This window comes from Juglans microcarpa x Juglans regia, chromosome 1S, assembly GCF_004785595.1.
Source record: "Juglans microcarpa x Juglans regia isolate MS1-56 chromosome 1S, Jm3101_v1.0, whole genome shotgun sequence".
Lineage (NCBI taxonomy): Eukaryota > Viridiplantae > Streptophyta > Magnoliopsida > Fagales > Juglandaceae > Juglans > Juglans microcarpa x Juglans regia.
Window position 1 is genome coordinate 16,877,384 of NC_054595.1, and position 17,957 is coordinate 16,895,340.

The following is a 17,957-nucleotide window of genomic DNA, read 5'->3' on the forward strand; positions in this document are numbered from 1 at the left end:
AAGATTTGATTCGTCTTGGGTGCAAATAATTTTTAAGGGCCATTTGACTGAATGAACTTCCCTTTGAACTTCAAAGTGGTTGATAAACTTCAACTTTCATTGCAATTCTTACATGAATTCTCAAGCAAAGCGTGCATGAGCGAGAGTTAGGGCTTATTTTGGAAGTGAGATAGTCTAATTTCATCTCAAAACTTTTCCTAAATTTATTCTCAAATATCACTCAAATACAAGTACAAACACTTTTCAATTTCAATTTTTCAATTTTTTCATCTAATCATTAACTAACCATTACAATTTTTCCAAACTTACAAACAAAACACAAAAACAATATTACTTTTTCAAATTTCAAAATAAAAATTATATTATACTAATATATTAACTTTATAATATTTTTATTTAACTTTTTCTCTCTCATTTTCTAAATTTAATAAAATATTTTAACTCAAATTATTTTATTATTATTTACAGAATTCTCGTCTCATCTTATTTTTCAAACGAGCCTTTAAAGCATGTAGCATTCAAGAAGATCGAAGGAAAAGCAAGAGTGTTTATTTCTGAATTGAATTTCATCCAATTTTATTCTATACACAATATATATAGGTATTGTTACTTAATCGGTAAATAATAAAATAGAAATTCTCATGAAGTAATAAAGTCTACAATAACGTGCTTCTTTGTCTATTTTTTGGTTGCCCACTAGTACTAAGAACAATCAAACGAAAGCAAAATTCATAATCAATAAAAATCTTAAGGGAGATTTCAAGTGAGAAATTTGAAACTTGGTTAGTTCTTTGTATAATGTATGTTATAAGTTTAAAGGACGGTGCTACATTCACCGCTCCCATCTCCCCTTGGGAGCTACCATTAGACATAATTGATCTTTTTTTTTTTAATTTTTTTTACATGTATTTTTTAACACTTTTAAATATTTAAAAAAATAAAAAATTATAATATTACTAAAAAATACTTTCTTAATCCCTAAGTAAAAAGAAAAATTAAAAAATAAAATAAAAAATTACAGTAATAATACCAAGTGATAAGAACTAACGATGAGAGTGTCATTTTCCATGTTTAAAATTTGTGTAATTATGTACTTTAAAAAAGGAAACACAATCCTTTCCAAAAGAAGAAAAAAAAAGAAAAAGTAAACGCAATCCTAACTCTCAAAAGTCAAAGCCGGGAGGTAACTTAACTGAAAGACAGGGGTAAAATAGTCATCCAGGGTTTTAAAAAAAAAAAAAAATAGTCATCCGGGGTTCACGCAGCCTAGCCGAACAGGCACGTGTACCGGTGCTACCGGCCCAACCGGTCCTTACCGCCCCAAATGGATCGGATTATATAATCTACCGAGACCCAACCCACCACACGCATATACAACACGGCTTGAAAGTTGAAAGAGAGCAAACAAGAACCCTAATTCAATTCGCTCCGATCCAAGAGTCACTAAAATCCCCCAGTCGGCGCTATTATCCAAGATTCGCAGATCAAGCTACCTAGGAAGGAAGAAGACAGAATACGACACCATTGGAGATGATTGTGAGCCAGAAGATGGTGGCCGAGGCCGAGGTTATGTGCCAACCGAGCCTCCCCATGCTGGACCTGAAGTACCATCTGCGCGGGGCGACCAACCAAGAACACGCTCTTCCGATCGATGTGGTGGCCTCCCCTTCCTCCTCGTCTTCGACATCCGCTGATATTTCTCGCTTTGAATCCGTACGTTCCTTTGTTTTTCCCAGTGCTTTTCTTGTTTTCTTTCAATTTTCTGGAATTACTGGTTTCCTTTTTTTTTTTTTTTTTTTTTTTTTTTTTTTTTTTTTATCAATGGGATTATTTGTATGGAATTTTACAAACCACTCTTGGATTCTGGTTTTGACGTTACTTTTTTTAGGATTTGTTTTTGTTGGAGTCTCTAAGGTCCTATAATTGATCCCTAGATTTCTTTTGATATAAATTCTGATGAGGTTGTCTTTCTGGATCCAGCCTAAGACTTTGTATTCTGTTCTTGATGTTATGATCTTCTTGGGGTTTGTTCATAAGAAGTTCGATGATTTTCTTCCTATAGAATTTAAGAAATTATTTATGATGTTATGGTTTTGTCTAATTTGGGGTCCCTTAATTCCTATGGCTGAACATTAGGATTATGGTTGTTTAAAGTTTAAGCAAGATTTTTTGTTATTGTAACTTTTATTGGGGACTGATTAGAAGCTGTTTTACATGCACGGAGTTTGGAGTTCCAAAGCTTGTGTGGTTTAATTTGATGTTTGATAAACTACTTGATCTTTTGAATTACCTTCTGATTCTTTCTAAAAAATTGAAGCGATCAATTGAGATAAGTGCAGAAAAAGTTTCAAATTGTTGTTGGGTTTCCTTTGCAGTAATTGGGCTTCTAAAACTTCCTCCACCTCTTGATATGAGTCACGAGATGGTAGCACTGCTGCTTGGGATCTGAAATTGAGGAAGAGTGTGTTATGATCCCGAGGGTTAAAGGTTTAACCAAATTAGTATCCCACAGTTTTAGGACTTTTGGATCAATGGTTGAGTCTTTAACAATTGGTATCAGAGTAGAGACCACGTCATGGGTTCAAGTCACAGAGGGGGCGACTTATAAGCTGGATCAAAATGTTGGTACTTTGTATGAGCATAGTATTAAGTCAATGAATACTGATAGATGGGTGAAGCCACCATAAGGAAAAGGGCTACCACCGGGTCAATGTTGATAGAGTGGGCCGCCGTGGATGTCGGATTCGGAAGTGTGGTAGAATGTTATGATCCTAAGGGTTAAATGTTTAACCAAATTAGTATCCAACAATTCTAGGGCTTTTGGATCAATGGTTGGGTCTTTAACAGAGTGAGGGATGCTTCTGAGATCTTGTTGTGTCACCTGAGTTTTCTGATTTTATTTTTTAATTCAAGTCATTCACCATACGAATTTAAAGTTATATTCTCATTTTCCAAGCATGTATTGGACATGTATTTAGCCGTTTCTTTGTTTCCGGTGTGTTTCAGAAAGTGGCATCCCGGGTTCTTGGAGTATAAGTACTTCATAGATTAGAGCCATAGTTCCATTTAACTGGTGGTGGACTTGTGGAAACTAAGAAACTAATATTGAGATTTCTAAGATTTCTGCTGTTTCTAGTTACTGATAAAAAAAAAAGATTTCTGCTGTTTCTAGTTATTGGCTTGTTTGTTGTTTCTTAATTTTTAATTGGATAACAGAGGTGTGATGATATGTTAGATATAGCCGCCAGCTTTCATCTCTGTGAATAATGGCTGAATGGGTGCAATCAATAGCTTGAGATTTTATTTCTAATAAATAGAGTTTTTTTTTTTTTTTTTGAAAAGTTAAAATATATTTAGTAATGCCTCTTCAGTTCAGGTCTCCAAAATATATTTAGAGAAATATATTATGAGAGAAGGGACAAAGGCATTATTTTGAAATCTTTGACAGATGATTGTTACAATTGGTGACATCTGATCAATCTATGCAATGTTTTAATAGATCTGATGTTGGGTTTCTATTCTTCTCTTTTATGCTTCCTTTTGAAAGTTTAGTTCTTTATTCTCTTGTTGGTTTTCTGTTTTTTGTGCAGTTGCTTTATAATGTATAATGTAGATACCTCTGACACTGGCTAACCTTTGTACATCTTCAATCAGGTTGTGAGTTGCTCGGACACCATTAAAGATGCTGTTATAGAATCTTCTGCTGCAAAGTTTGTTCCAAATATTCGTTCTGGTAGCTATGCTGACATTGGACCAAGGGAATCCATGGATGATGAACACATTCGAATTGACGACCTATCTGCCCACATGAGTTCCTTTTTCGGGTGTTTTATACCAAGGGCATTTTATGCAGTTTTTGATGGTCATGGAGGGCCTGATGCAGCTTCATATATGAAGAAAAATGCAATAAGATTATTTCTTGAAGATGCCGATCTGCCACAAACATCTGATATTGATGCCATATTTTTAGAAGAGTTGGAGAATTCTCATCGAAAAGCTTTTTTGTTGGCAGACATTGCCTTGGCCAATGAATGTAGTGTTAGCAGTTCTTGTGGGACAACTGCACTGACTGCGCTAATACTTGGAAGGCATTTACTGGTTGCAAATGCCGGTGACTGTCGAGCAGTACTCTGCAGGAAAGGAGTAGCAGTTGACATGTCTCAGGATCATAGGCCTTCATCTATACCAGAACGGCTGCGAGTTGAGGAGTTAGGTGGTTACATCAATGATGGATATCTCAATGATCTCAGTGTCACCCGAGCCCTTGGAGACTGGAACTTGAAATTCCCACCTGGTTCTGCATCGCCGCTCATTGCTGAACCAGATGTTCAACAGGTTGTATTAACAGAGGATGATGAATTCTTGATTATTGGTTGTGATGGGATCTGGGATGTGATGTCTAGCCAGTATGCAGTCAGTCTTGTCCGCCGAGGATTGAGGAAGCATGATGACCCACAGCAGTGTGCCATGGAACTAGTTATGGAAGCATTACGATTGAATACATCGGATAATCTCACTGTGATTGTTATCTGCTTTTCCTCCCCTAGTCGTGTACGTCTTGAGTCAAGTTCTCCTCAACGAAGGTGGAGGTCGTGTAGTCTTTCTGAGGAGGCTCGACGTACATTGAAGAGCTTGCTAGAAGGGAATTGAATGTAAAGAAGTCGTTTTATTTACTGATTTTCTATATTGGCTGATGAGGAGTTTAGAAAAATCAGCCAGCAATTTTGTAGGGGCTGGCTAGAAGTAAGTATAGGTTATGTCAAAACCTTCCAATTGGAAGGGGTGCTCGGCTATGGCCACCATATTTGATCTCTTTTTGCATTCACTATTGCACTAATATTTAGAAAATTGTGAAGAAGTGCTACAATTGGATTCATATTTGGCATAATTGTTGAGAACGTGGAAAAAGTGTGGTTGATTTTACTACATACCATGAATTGGGTGGTTCTCAAGCAATGCTTTTGTACTTTGTGATATGTGGTCTGATGATTGAAAGTTGTTATTTAGGACAATTGAACTACTGCAAATCAACGTTGTTTGTGGAGCCAAATAATGCCTTCTCTTCCAAGCTAGCTTGATAGAATGAAGCTTGAGAGGTTACACGCTGACTTGTCAAAATCTTGGTTTAACAAAAAGAATTAAAAAACTCAACTGATGAGCCAATTGATTGAGATATCAACATATAAACTAAAAAAAAATATGCTCTCTTTATTTTTTGTGCTTTTTATTTTCAGGCAATTTTTAAATCGCTTTAGTTATTTAAAAAAAATCATACTTAAATTAAAAAATACTTGCTTAACTATTAAGTATAAAAAAGAATCGAATCGATAGAATTTATCGAAAGAATGTCTCGGTGACTAGTATTTTCCCAAATAATTATAAAATATCATGATAATGATGTTAAGAGAAATGCTAGTATTCCGTCTGAGTTTGACCTTTCATTTTGACCGTTTATATATTTTCTTTTTTTTTTTATTTTCTTTTTTTTTTACTTAATGATTAAGAAAATGACTTTTAGTGTATTGGTATATTTTTTTATTTTTAAAAAATACTTAAATATGTTAAAAAAATATGAAAATAAAAAGACAAATTTGTGCCTGCCTAGCACTACTCATGCTGTTAATGAGGTGTGTATGTATGGCCACCATGCATTTACGATTTATAAACGTATAAAATGGGGTTTATGTTGATTGAGTTGGCTTGGGGATCCGATGGATGTAAAATTATCCAAGTACCCTTGTATTGTAATGTAACAAAAATATCTACTAATTCACTCAACAAATTAGTTAGTTGTTAATCATGCAATTATTTAATAATTACGCAATAACATAAAATAAATTGCATAACACCAAGATTGGTATCGAAATGAAACCCTTTAAAGAACTATTTAAAGGTAAAACCCTTCGGGACAGCCAAACCCAGAAAAATCAATTTTATTATTTGAAAATCAATTTACAAGTAAAGTACAATTACAAAACCTTTGTCAATTGACACTCTTACTTGACCAGACAAATTACCCATTTGTCTTCTACCGTAGTAGCAGCCAGAACGTCTAACGATCTTCAAATATCGACTTTTCTCCTGTGATTTCAGTTGTTGAAACTCGATCAATCAATTCTCCAACATAGAGCACGATCACACTCTTTGAGAGAAATAATATGAAAATTCTCTAAGGAATTTTCTCACCAAAATATGCACTGTAAAGTGCTCTTAAAAATATATAGATCTGAATCCCTACAAATTCTAACCAATAGGATCTCTTAAATAAACAATTTGGAAATTAATTCTAATTGCAAAAGGATTCTGGTGACGGAACAAATCTGATAGGAGTTTGATATGTAGTAGGATTCTGCTGATGGGCTCAGTTTGTTAGGATTTTCATTTCGATAGGAGTTTGATATGTAGTAGGATTCTGCTGAATGGCACCGTTTATGATTAATATGAAACCAAACTATTTAAGAGATTTAAAATTAACAAGATTTAGAAGTGCTACTTGCCCTTTACAAGCAGGTAGAACCTCCCCCGCCCTCTACACTCGCATGGGAGGGATGGTCATTTTCCACCCCCACCTTGAGTTATTGTTAGTTTGCCCCCATCTAACAGACGAACATATTTTTCAACCTACTACCTGTATTTCACCCTACCAAAATCTAGATATAAAGTTTACAAACCCAAATCTTTAGATTCAATCCCAACTCTTCATATCCAATTCCAAAATCTTTAGAGTCGTACCTCCTCGAATGTGTTGATCCTTTTGGAAAGGGACAAATGACCAAACCATGGTCATGGGTTGTGGAAAACCATGGTCATGCTTTGATCATGGATCTCTCAGCCACAACTAGTTTGGGTGATCCATGACCATGGGTCTACGAGAAGAAAACTAGAAGAAGGTGAGGGAGGAGGAGGAAAAGGAGGAGAAGGATGTAAAGAAGATTCTGATTTGGTCGGCATAGGAGACGAAGGGAAGAAGAAGAAGAAGGAAACCCATGGTCACACCTTGGTCGTGGGTCTCTGTGAGAGCTAGAATGCCATCATGGTCATGGATCCCTTAGCCACAACTAGTTCGAGTGATCCACGACCATGAGTCTGCGAGAAGAAAACTGAAAGAAGGTGGTGAGGAGGAGGAGGAGGAGAAGAAGAAGAAGAAGAAGAAGTGAGAACTAGAGGTGACAACGAGAAGAAGAAGAAGAAGAAGAAGAAGAAGAATTTTTATGGAAGGCACATAAACATCTCAATTGGATGAGTGAGCCCCATGTGCCACCCATTAGCCAAAGCAAAATGCTGGATGTAATCGGCTAAGGAAACCGCTAGGTAACTGTGTCCCATGTGGCACTAAATAAAACAATAACGTTTTATTTTTTATTTTTCAAAACGATTAACTTTCCTTTATCTTCTTCTCCGGGTCTTCAACCTTCTCATTTATAACTTTCAAACAAAAATGCTTCTAAAAAATAGAAGGTCCTTCATCTTCCCCAAGCACTGTAAAAAATCAACCTTCCAAACCTTTTCAAAGAATCAAAAGAAATATCTGAGAATCCGAAAAGAAAGCAATCAAGGTTCTTTTACAAGTTATATCATTATTTATTTATTTATTTCCTATTATTAAACTATGTCCAGTGCTCTGAACGTTGCTTTCAAGTTCTCAATGACTGTAGAAAAGACGCAAATGAATAATGATTTTATAAATAAACAATTAATTTCGTTGTATTTAAAAACTCTTATTCTAGGTTTGTTAATACCCACTTTTGTTTTCCTCTGTTTTGATTTTAACGCGAAATTGCTCAAAGGGGAAAAAAAAAGCTTGTTCTCCCTTAATATATAGTGCAGAGCAGAAATAGACAATCATCCATAATCACAATCATCAACACACACGTTTTCTTTGAAGTGGGTTGCGAACCAAACACATAAAAAATATTCCTCTAAAAATATTTTAGAGGATAAGTAAATAATTTATCCAAGATTTTAAATAGGGAAGAGAAAACAAAAACAAAAAAAGAATCTCATTTGGGCTTGAGAGAAAGACAGAGATGGGGTACTGCTTTTCGAACGTGGAAGGAGGAAAGCAAGCCGTGGGTGGGGCTTTGGCAGCTTCAGACGAGATCTACCTTCTTTTCTGTCAAACTGGTCGAGCAGATACCATGATTCATGAACAAAGAGACCCAAAGACAACTACGACGTAGAGCAGCCTTTTTGGGTTTTCTATTGCACTATTGAATTCCGAATTCTTTCCTCCTTCTCTCACGTTTCATTTGTTTTTTTTAAATATATTGACTGATGTGGCAACCGGTTCCCCAACGGTTTCGCCGCTCGGTTGCATGTAGCAAAGCTGTTAGCCAAATTAGAGTACCATTTCCACTGCTCACCATTCACACAAAGTTTTTACTTTCTCATGAATTTTTTTTCTTTGGTTTTATGTTTTTTTAATAAATGTTATAGCCTAAATTTAGACTAAACAACCACTCAACACTACCCTAAAAGACAGCCACCACCTCAAGTACACAAGTTTTATGGAAGGGGATTTTTTTTTTTTTTTTTTTTTTTAAATTTTTTAAATTTTTAATTTTTTTTTAATTTTGTAAAAAATTGAACTCCGCTAAAAAAAAAAGTGAATCTTATTTATTTTTTTATACAAAATTTTATAAAATTTGTACATTTAGAATTTTAATATATGATTAATTAAGACATTAGGAAGCACATTTTATACCGCTGAACGTCACCCAAGTAACAATAAATTATTAACTTCATGCTAAGAAATATGAAATGAGTTTATAGTAGCCATTTCCGGTTTGTTTATTCTGCCTTTTAATTTAATAAAATCATTATCTTGCTTGTAAAAAAACAGAGGAAAAAGTAATCCGATGGCTGAGATTACATGTCAGTTATCCTGGACCGGTCCAGAACATGCTGAAAAGAAATGGGAGTTTTGTAACTTTTGTTTAGTAGTTTCTGCATTTCGCCGTTCAACAACCGCAGTAACATTTTTATATTATTATATATTTGGAAAGCCATAGTACGCCATATTAAGCTCTCCTCCGGAGATACAGAGAAGAAGAAGAAGAAGAAGAAGAAGACGACGACGACCAAGGAAATGGCTTTGGCAAGCTTCGCGAGACGGAAGGCCTACCTCTTCCTCTCCAGAAACCCCTCCAATTCCAGCTCCCTTGTTTTCAACTACTCCCACTCACTCACTCACTCCCTCCTCCAGGGGATTTGCCTCCTTCTGATCTGATGAGAACGATGTCGTCGTCATCGGAGGTGGTACCGGAGGCTACGTCGTCGCCATCAAAGCCGCCCAGCTCGGCCTCAAGACCACCTGTATCGAGAAGCATGGGGCCCTCGGCGGCACCTGCCTCAACGTCGGCTGCATCCCTTCCAAGGTACGGTTCTACTTGTTTTCTATTCTTTTTACACTCCTTTCCCTTTGTAATTTCTTATATACAAGTCCTTAATTTTTTTCAATGAGGGGTTGTTTCTTTTTATTGGCGGGATTTAGTGTTATTGAGATCTAATTACTTTATCGATTATATTTAGCTTTTATTGCAACTTACCTGCGTGTATCAAAATACACTAACCTCATCATACTTTGGGTTTGAAATACATTTTGGGGAATCATTGAAATTGTGTTCACATCATCATCTGTGTAATCTCTGAACCATAAAGTGAAACCTTTTAAAAGTCAATAAAAAAAATGTATCAATCCATAGATTACAGAGATGATCTAATTGGTTTATCAGGTCTTTATTCACATTATCAAGGTTATTTATTGCCCAGAAGGGAGGTCTTTATTCATGTCTTCTGGGTAAATAAAACCTTTGTGCTCTTTATGAAAATTAAGATTTTTTTTTTACAAGTAATTAAGAAGTTTTATTAATGAAACAATAGGCATGGCCCAAGGACGCAGGAGCTATAATAGATGAAGTGTTACTAGGTGCGAATGATCGTTGGATTAAACGCCATTTCTTCAAAACTAAAATAAAGGGTGGAGTGTAAGGTCACGGGTTCAATCCCATATGAGTGTTGTTCCATTTTATGATTACATGCCTTTCTCCCCCACTTCAATTGCCGTTAGTATGGGTCACACATGAAAGTTTTACTGATAAAAAGTAAGTATGGGTCACATATGAAAGCTTTATCTTCCTATTTCTTATCTTCTTGTGTTCAGGCGCTTCTGCATTCCTCCCACATGTAATATGAAGCCAAGCATGCATTTGCCAACTATGGAGTAAAGTTTTCTTCTGTCGAGGTTGATTTACCTGCCATGTTGGCCCAAAAGGATAAAGCTGTTACTAATCTTACTCGAGGTATTGAAGGCCTCTTCAAGATAAACAAGGTGAACTATGTCAAGGGCTATGGCAAGTTCATTTCCCCCGCTGAAGTTTCTGTGGACACCATTGATGGTGATAACACCATTGTTAAAGGTAAGAAATTTCATAATCGCCACTGGTTCTGATGTCAAATCTTTACCTGGGATCACCATTGATGAGAAGAGGATTGTATCATCGACGGGAGCTTTAGCTTTGTCTGAAGTGCCAAAGAAACTTGTGGTCATAAGAGCTGGCTACATCGGCTTGGAGATGGGCTCAGTCTGGGGCCGGCTTGGCTTTGAGGTAACTGTTGTTGAGTTTGCCCCAGATATTGTCCCAACCATGGACGGGGAAATTCGTAAGCAATTTCAGAGTGCTCTTGAGAAGCAAGAAATGAAATTCATGCTCAAGACTAAGGTGGTAGGAGTTGATACTTCTGGAGATGGTGTGAAGTTGACACTCAAACCAGCAGCTGGTGGTGACCAGACCATACTTGAAGCCGATGTTGTTCTTGTCTCTGCTGGCAGGACTCCATTCACAGCTGGACTAGATTTGGAGAAAATAGGAGTGGAAACTGATAAGATTGGAAGGATTTTAGTCAATGAAAGATTTGCTACAAATGTGTAAGGTGTTTTTGCCATTGGCGATGTTATTCCAGGGCCAATGTTAGCCCACAAGGCAGAAAAAGATGGGGTTGCTTGTGTGGAGTTTATTGCTGGTAAGATAGGCCACGTGGACTACGACAAGGTCCCTGTTGTCTATACCCACCCTGAGGTTGCATCTGTTGGAAAGACTGAGGAGCAGGTGAAGACACTTGGTGTAGATTACTGTGTTGGAAAGTTCTCGTTCCTTGCAAATAGCAGGGCCAAGGCAATTGATGATGCGGAAGGGTTGGTCAAGATATTAGCTGAAAAGGAGACAGACAAGATATTGGGAGTCCACATCATGGCACCCAATGCAGGAGAGCTCATTCACGAAGCAGTGATAGCTTTGCAGTATGATGCCGCAAGTGAGGATATAGCACGCGTTTGCCATGCGCATCCAACGATGAGTGAGGCATTGAAGGAAGCTGCAATGGCCAAATATGACAAACCCATACACATCTAGGAAGTTGGCTATTACTTTCCTTTCACTTTTTGGTTTCAAAGAATTTTGGAATGATTGCATTCCATTTTCTGAATCTTCCACTCATGGAAGCCAGACGGGATCTCTGAAAATAGAAATGTGCCGTCATTTCATTGTTTTACCATGACAAAATATTTTTGTGTTTTTATGTGTGTTCTAATAACAACGTAAGATGGGTATGTTGATGTAATGGGGTGCCATTACGGTCTATATAACTGCCTCTATTTTGTCTCATTATTTTATACATATGCATTTATATATAAATGCATGCATTGATGTTTCTGTAAATGCACACATAAATGAAAATGCTGTAATGCTCTACTTGTTTGGACTCTTTCTTATTATTGCAACACTAATCTGGTAAGTATTAGAGTCAAGTGCTGTTCTTCACTTTTATCTATTGGATTTTCCTTTTCGTTTGTGTGCCGTCTGTACCTTTGGTGTATGTTCTTCATAATGTTCAATATGCCCGGCTCTTTATTAAGTAGATAGAGTGTTTCGATATAATATTTTTCCCTCAATTTTTCTTCTCAAGTGATTTCAAATTTTGTATAGTGCTGGTACTCGAACTGGCGTAAAAAAAAATTGTAAAAAAAGTGGCATGGGTGTACAGATGAAGTCCATGTATATTTGCATACATATGTATGAATGTATATACACAAAACAAAGGTCGCAGTGAAAGATGGATCAAAACCAGATCGTTATCATATTCCAAGGTAGAAGAAAATAAATAAATAAAAAGGTAAAGAGTAATGAAGGTTTGGGAGAAGAAAACTACAATTCTTCCTTTTTTGTTTCATCAAGTGTGTCACACGACCGCACAATGGAAGTTAGGGTTAAATGAAGAAGTGATGAGTTGAAGAGGAACTGAAGTGAATGTCATGTGAAGTGAAGAAGGGTTGTGGGCCATGGGCTTTAGCACGAGTGGGCTTAATAAAGGAAAGGACAATTTTACGGTAGTTAAATGGGTCTTAGAGTTGGGCCATTGGACCGTAGCCTTCTTGGATCTGCCAAGTCCAAATATCATTTTATTAGTTGTATTTATGATTTCAGTATCATTTTACTACATACGATTCATAAATAATTATGACATAATTACTACTAAGCTGGCCAGTTTGCTAAAAAATGACAATTTTAAATGGGATGAAGGGGCACAAGAGGCATTTGAGAGGTTGAAGTCAGCCCTTACTCAATCATCAGTTTTAGCACTTCTTAATTTCTAGCTTCAGTTTATTATTGAATGCAATGCTTCTGGAGATGCTATAGGAACTATCCTTATGCAATAGGGTAGACCATTGACCTTTTTCATCAAGGCCTTCAAGGGAAGGGCCTTAGGGTTATCAACATATGAAACTGAGCTATATGCACTAGTGTCAACAATGCAGAAATGGCGTCCCTATTTACTTGGGCAGACTTTTGTGATTAAAACTAATCACCAAAGCCTCAAGTTTTTATTGGACCAAAAGGTGGGGACAATATAGTTGAAGTGAGTGTCAAAAATGATGGGGTATGACTTTATGATAGAATATAAGAAAGGAAAGGAAAATGTGGTGGCAGATGCCTTATTGACGCAAGGAGAAGAGGAAGTTTGGGTAGATATGCTCTCACTACCTAGCTTTGGCCGGATCACGGAAATTATGGCTTCCTATGACTTTGATGAAAAGTTGAAAGATTTACAAAGCAAACATTATGGAGGGGATCTACCATTCCCTTACTCCATGAGGGATGGGTTGTATTTGTACAAGGGAAGGTTGTATGTCCTAGCTGACTCAAACCTCATTAAGAAGTTATTGACATTGGTGCATAGCAATCATATGGGCGGATATTTGGGCTTTGATAAGACAATTTACAGATTAAAGAGGGATTTTTATTGGCTGGGATGGAAGGCAGATGTTAGGCAATTTCTCAGAGATTGTGATACTTGCCAAGTGGTAAAGGTAGACAATACATTGCCTAGTGGGCTGTTGTAGCCTCTACCAGTATCTCATAAACCATGGACAACCATAACCATGGATTTTGTGGAAACTACCTAGTTCTAATGGGTTTAATACCCTATGGGTTGTAGTGGACAGGTTCACTAAATACGCGTACTTTGTACCACTGTCCCATCCTTACACAACTTGTATAATGACTCAGTTATTTATGAAACACATATTCAAGCTACATGGTATGTCGGAGTCCATTGTGTTCGATAGGGACCCCACATTCACAAGCAAGTTTTGGAAGGAATTATTCTCACTACAGAATGTGCAATTAGCTTTTAGTACCTCATACCATCCACAGACGGATGGTCAGTCCGAAGCAGTCAACAAATGGCTAGAGAACTATATGAGAAGCTTCACTAGTGACAAACCAAAGAAGTGGTCGAAGTAGGTGAAACTAGCAGTGGTGTTACAATTCTAGCCTACATGCATCTACCAAAGTCTCCCCCTTTGAGGCATTATATGTACAGATCACCTAGACTTTTCTCTTACACTGCAGAGACCTCTAAACTTGAAAAAGTGGATGTTACACTACGGGACAGAGACAAGGGGCCCAGACCTTATTGCTACCCTTACTTTCAAAAAGATGAAATAGAAAGAATAATCCGTGAGATGCTAGCTTCAGGAGTAATAAGGCTCAGTCAAAACTCGTATTTCTCTTCAGTCTTACTAGTAAAGAAGGCGGACGGCATGTGGAGGTTATGTGTTGACTACCGGGGCCTCGATGGAGTCACCATTAAGGACAAGTTTCCAATATCGATAGTAGAGGAGCTGTTGGACGAGTTGCATGGGGCTGAAATTTTCTCTAACCTGGATTTATGTTTCGAATACCACCAAATTAGAGTAAAATCTTTGGATATTCAAAAAATAGCTTTTACGACCCATGAGGGTCATTACAAGTTCCTAGTTATGCCATTTGGACTAACTAATGCATCATCTACCTTCCAAAGCTTGATGAATGAGGTGTTCAAACGCCATTTTAGGAAGTTCATCTTGGTCTTTTTCGATGATATATTTGATTTATAGCAAATCTGAAATTGACAATTTAAGACACTTGCAGGTGGCTCTTGAAACCCTAAGAGGTCACAAACTTTTTGATAAACCCTCTAAATGTAGGCTCGGGTGCAAGAATATTTCCTATTTGGGCCACTTAATTTCAGCTCAAGGTGTAAGGGTAGATCCAGAAAAGCTACAAGCCATGAAGGACTAGCCCCAACCTAGATCCATCAAACCATTGAGAGGCTTCTTGGGGCTGACAGGATACTATAGAAGGTTCATTAAAGACTATGGAGAGCTTGCTGGCACACTGACCATAATGTTGAAAAATGAGAGTTTCAAGTGGAGTGAAGAAGCAAAGGTGGCTTTCTACAGGCTAAAGGAAGCTGTCAACCCCCCCCCCCCCCCCCCCCCCCCCCCCCCCCCCCCCCCCCCCCCCCCCCCCCCCCCCCGGGTGCTTGCATTACTGCATTTTGCATCACCTTTCACTGTTGAGTGTGACGCTTCAGCCACTAATATTGGGGCTATTTTGATGCAACAAGGAAGGCCTATTGCCTACTTCAGCCAAGCTCTTAAGGGGATGACTCCACTCTTATTGACTTATGAGAAAGAGCTTTTTGCTCCAGTATCCGTGGTGGTTAAATGGAGGCTCTATCTATTGGGTGGAACTTTTAAAGTCAAAATAGATTAACAGGGCCTCAAACACTTGCTGGACCAAAGGATGGGAACCCCAATGTAGCAAAAGTGGATTTCTAAGCTTATGGGTTATGACTTTGTGGTGGAATACAAAAAGGGAGTTGAGAATCGAGTCGCAGATTACCTGTCAAGAGTAGATCAAGAGGAGGAAGAAAACTTGATGTTGATTTCTTTTCCCACAATTGATTGGCTAGAGGACCTAAAGACTGCCTATACCACTGACCCAACGGTACAATCTTTAATATCTATGCTTAATGAGAACAAGTTGGGCCCTAAGTATACCATGAGATCAGATCTATTATTATACAAACAGAGGTTGTACATCCCTCATAACCCTGAGTTTAAGAATAAGCTTCTAGAATTGGGCCATAGTAATGCTTGGGAGTCATTTAGGGTTTGAAAAAACCATACAGAGGGTGATGAGAGATTTTTTCTGGCCCAGGCTTAAGAGTGATGTTAAACAGTTTATTAGAGGGTGTGATATGTGCCAAAGAGTTAAATCCTCTAATGAACTGCCTAGTGGGCTGCTCTAGCCACTTCCAATTCCCTCTCAACCATAGACCCATATAACAATGGATTTCATAGAAGGCCTTCCAAAATATAAGGGATTTAATAGCCTATGGGTGGTTGTTGATTGTCTCACTAAATACAACCATGTAACACCATTGAAACACCCCTATACTGGTAAGGATTTAGCAAATCTAATTCTCAAGCACATATTTAAACTGCATGGTCTACCTCAGTCCATAGTCTCGGACAGGGATAGATCTTTCACCAGTAAATTTTGGCAAGAACTGTTTAGCTTACAAGGGGTTCAAATGGCACTATGCACAACATATCATCCTCAAACTGATGAGCAATCAAAGGCTGTAAACAAGGTCTTGGAAAATTTCCTGAGATATTTTTCAGGAGAGAGACCTAGGGGCTGGGTATTTTGGATACCCCTTGCGGAGTGGTGGTACAATTTCACTCCTCACATGTCTACAAAGATGTCATTGTTCAAAGCCCTATATGGTTATCCCCCTCCTAGGTGGTTAGAGTATATACCTGGCACTACTCGAGTCACTGCTATGGAAGATCACCTCAAAACCTGAGACCAGATCTCATGTCTACTACAACATAACCCGCAACTAGCACAGACAAAATGAAATGATATGCAGATTTAAAAAGGAAGGATCAAGAGTTTTCTGAAGGAGACTGGGTCTATTTGAGATTCCAGCCTTACAAGCAGACCACCGTGGCCCTCCGCCATAGCAACAAGCTGGCCCCTCGATTTCTTAGGCCTTTTCAGATTTTAGAGAGGGTGGGAAAAGTGGCTTATTGTTTGCATCTACCGGGATCTTCCAAAATCTACCAACGTTTCACGTTTCTCAGCTCAAAAAGAAGTTGGGATCCTCCTCTACAGCCATTCCAGAGCTGCCTCCCGTGGATGAAAACAATGCCATTAAACCGGAGCCTGAAGAGATATTAGCTTGCCGAATGGTTAAATTTGGAAATAAGGCCAAGGTTGAGCTTCTTGTACGTTGGCAAGGGTAAGATTTAAGGCTTGTTTGTTTTCAAAGATGAGACGAGATTAGATGAGATGAGTTAAGATTAAAATTAAAAAGTTGAATAAAATATTGTTAGAATATATTTTTTAATATTATTTTTGTTTTGGGATTTGAAAAAGTTGAATTGTTTATTTTATTTTGTATTAGAAGTTGAAAAAATTGTAATGATTAGATTAGATGAGATGTGATGTTTTTTAAAAACAAACAAGGCCTTAGACAAAGCAACGTGGGAAACTTATGCTACACTCAGGAAAGGATTCCCCCCACCTTGTGAGCAAGATGTTTTGAAGGAGGGAGGAGTTGTAATAGATGATGCTCAAATCTAGGATTGATTCTCATTTTGCACAGCAGGGAAATGTCGAGAGGATGGAGGGCATTCTGTCAGTGTACTTGGGAGGACTTCACTTGAACTGAAATGTTTATTTGGGTATGGATTGTGATGACGATGGATTTTGGAGAAGGCTTCACGAGTTGGATTATTAGAATATGAAGGCTTCTTTCTATTAGGCTTCTTGTGAGTTGGGCCGGGAGGGTGTTCCCATGGGCTTGTTTTGTAATTAACTATGTATGTTATTTTTTGCATGTATGGACTGGTTTTAGGTCTCGTTTACATTCAAAATTCACATATACTCATCTTAACTTATCTCATCTCATCATTATAACTTTTAAATTCTCATACAAAATATAATAAACAAGTTAACTTTTTCAAATTTCAAAACAACTTTTCTAAATTTCACACAAAATATAAAAAATAATTCAACTTTTATTCTATTATTTACAAACCATCTCAATCAATCTCAACTTATCTCTGAATCCAAACCACTAGGTTGCGTTTGAACGTTGAGCTAAATTGAGTTTTTTATAAATACTAGTGAGTTGAGATAGTTGAATGAGTTTTGTGAGATCTATTTAAAATGAATTTATGTGTGTTTCAATATTAAGATGAATTTAAATATATTTATGTAAAGTTATGAAATAATTAGGTCACACCATAAATATACTGTTCACATGTCAGTGACGTCTCTACGCAGGCAACAATAATTCCAAACTTTCACATTGCTAAAACCGGCTATTGACAGTACGTTAGTAACTATTCTTATTTCTTACAAGCCCACCGCTCAAGTAATCATATTTATGACAAAAGTTCTGACAAAATAATGGGACTTTTTCATTTCTTTTGATTTTTTTTCCAAAGCCGGCGCTTCACACGACAAGCAGTCACGTCTATCTACAGTATGAAATGAGTCGAATCTTTTTCGGATGAAAACTCAGCTCAAATTGCGTTTGGATGACAGACTCGGTTC

General features: G+C 37.4%; 1 protein-coding gene and 1 pseudogene across 1 annotated transcript; both read left to right on the forward strand.

Annotated features, from left to right (window-relative positions):
• The first annotated feature begins 1,356 nt into the window (after positions 1 to 1,356).
• Positions 1,357 to 4,923, forward strand: LOC121247051 (probable protein phosphatase 2C 13). The gene is made up of 2 exons (XM_041145380.1): positions 1,357 to 1,713; positions 3,655 to 4,923. The coding sequence occupies exons 1-2, from the start codon at positions 1,531 to 1,533 to the stop codon at positions 4,648 to 4,650; spliced, it is 1,179 nt and encodes a 392-aa protein (XP_041001314.1). The 5' UTR covers positions 1,357 to 1,530; the 3' UTR covers positions 4,651 to 4,923.
• A 4,069-nt stretch (positions 4,924 to 8,992) lies between these two features.
• LOC121246647 lies at positions 8,993 to 11,761 on the forward strand (annotated as a pseudogene).
• Positions 11,762 to 17,957: the final 6,196 nt, after the last annotated feature.

Excerpts from the sequence above, each read along its gene's own strand:
- LOC121247051 (XM_041145380.1), top strand. The coding sequence starts at position 1,531 with ATGATTGTGAGCCAGAAGATGGTGGCCGAGGCCGAGGTTATGTGCCAA. Across the intron at positions 1,714-3,654 it reads ATATTTCTCGCTTTGAATCC|GTTGTGAGTTGCTCGGACAC; the intron begins GTACGTTCCTTT and ends ATCTTCAATCAG.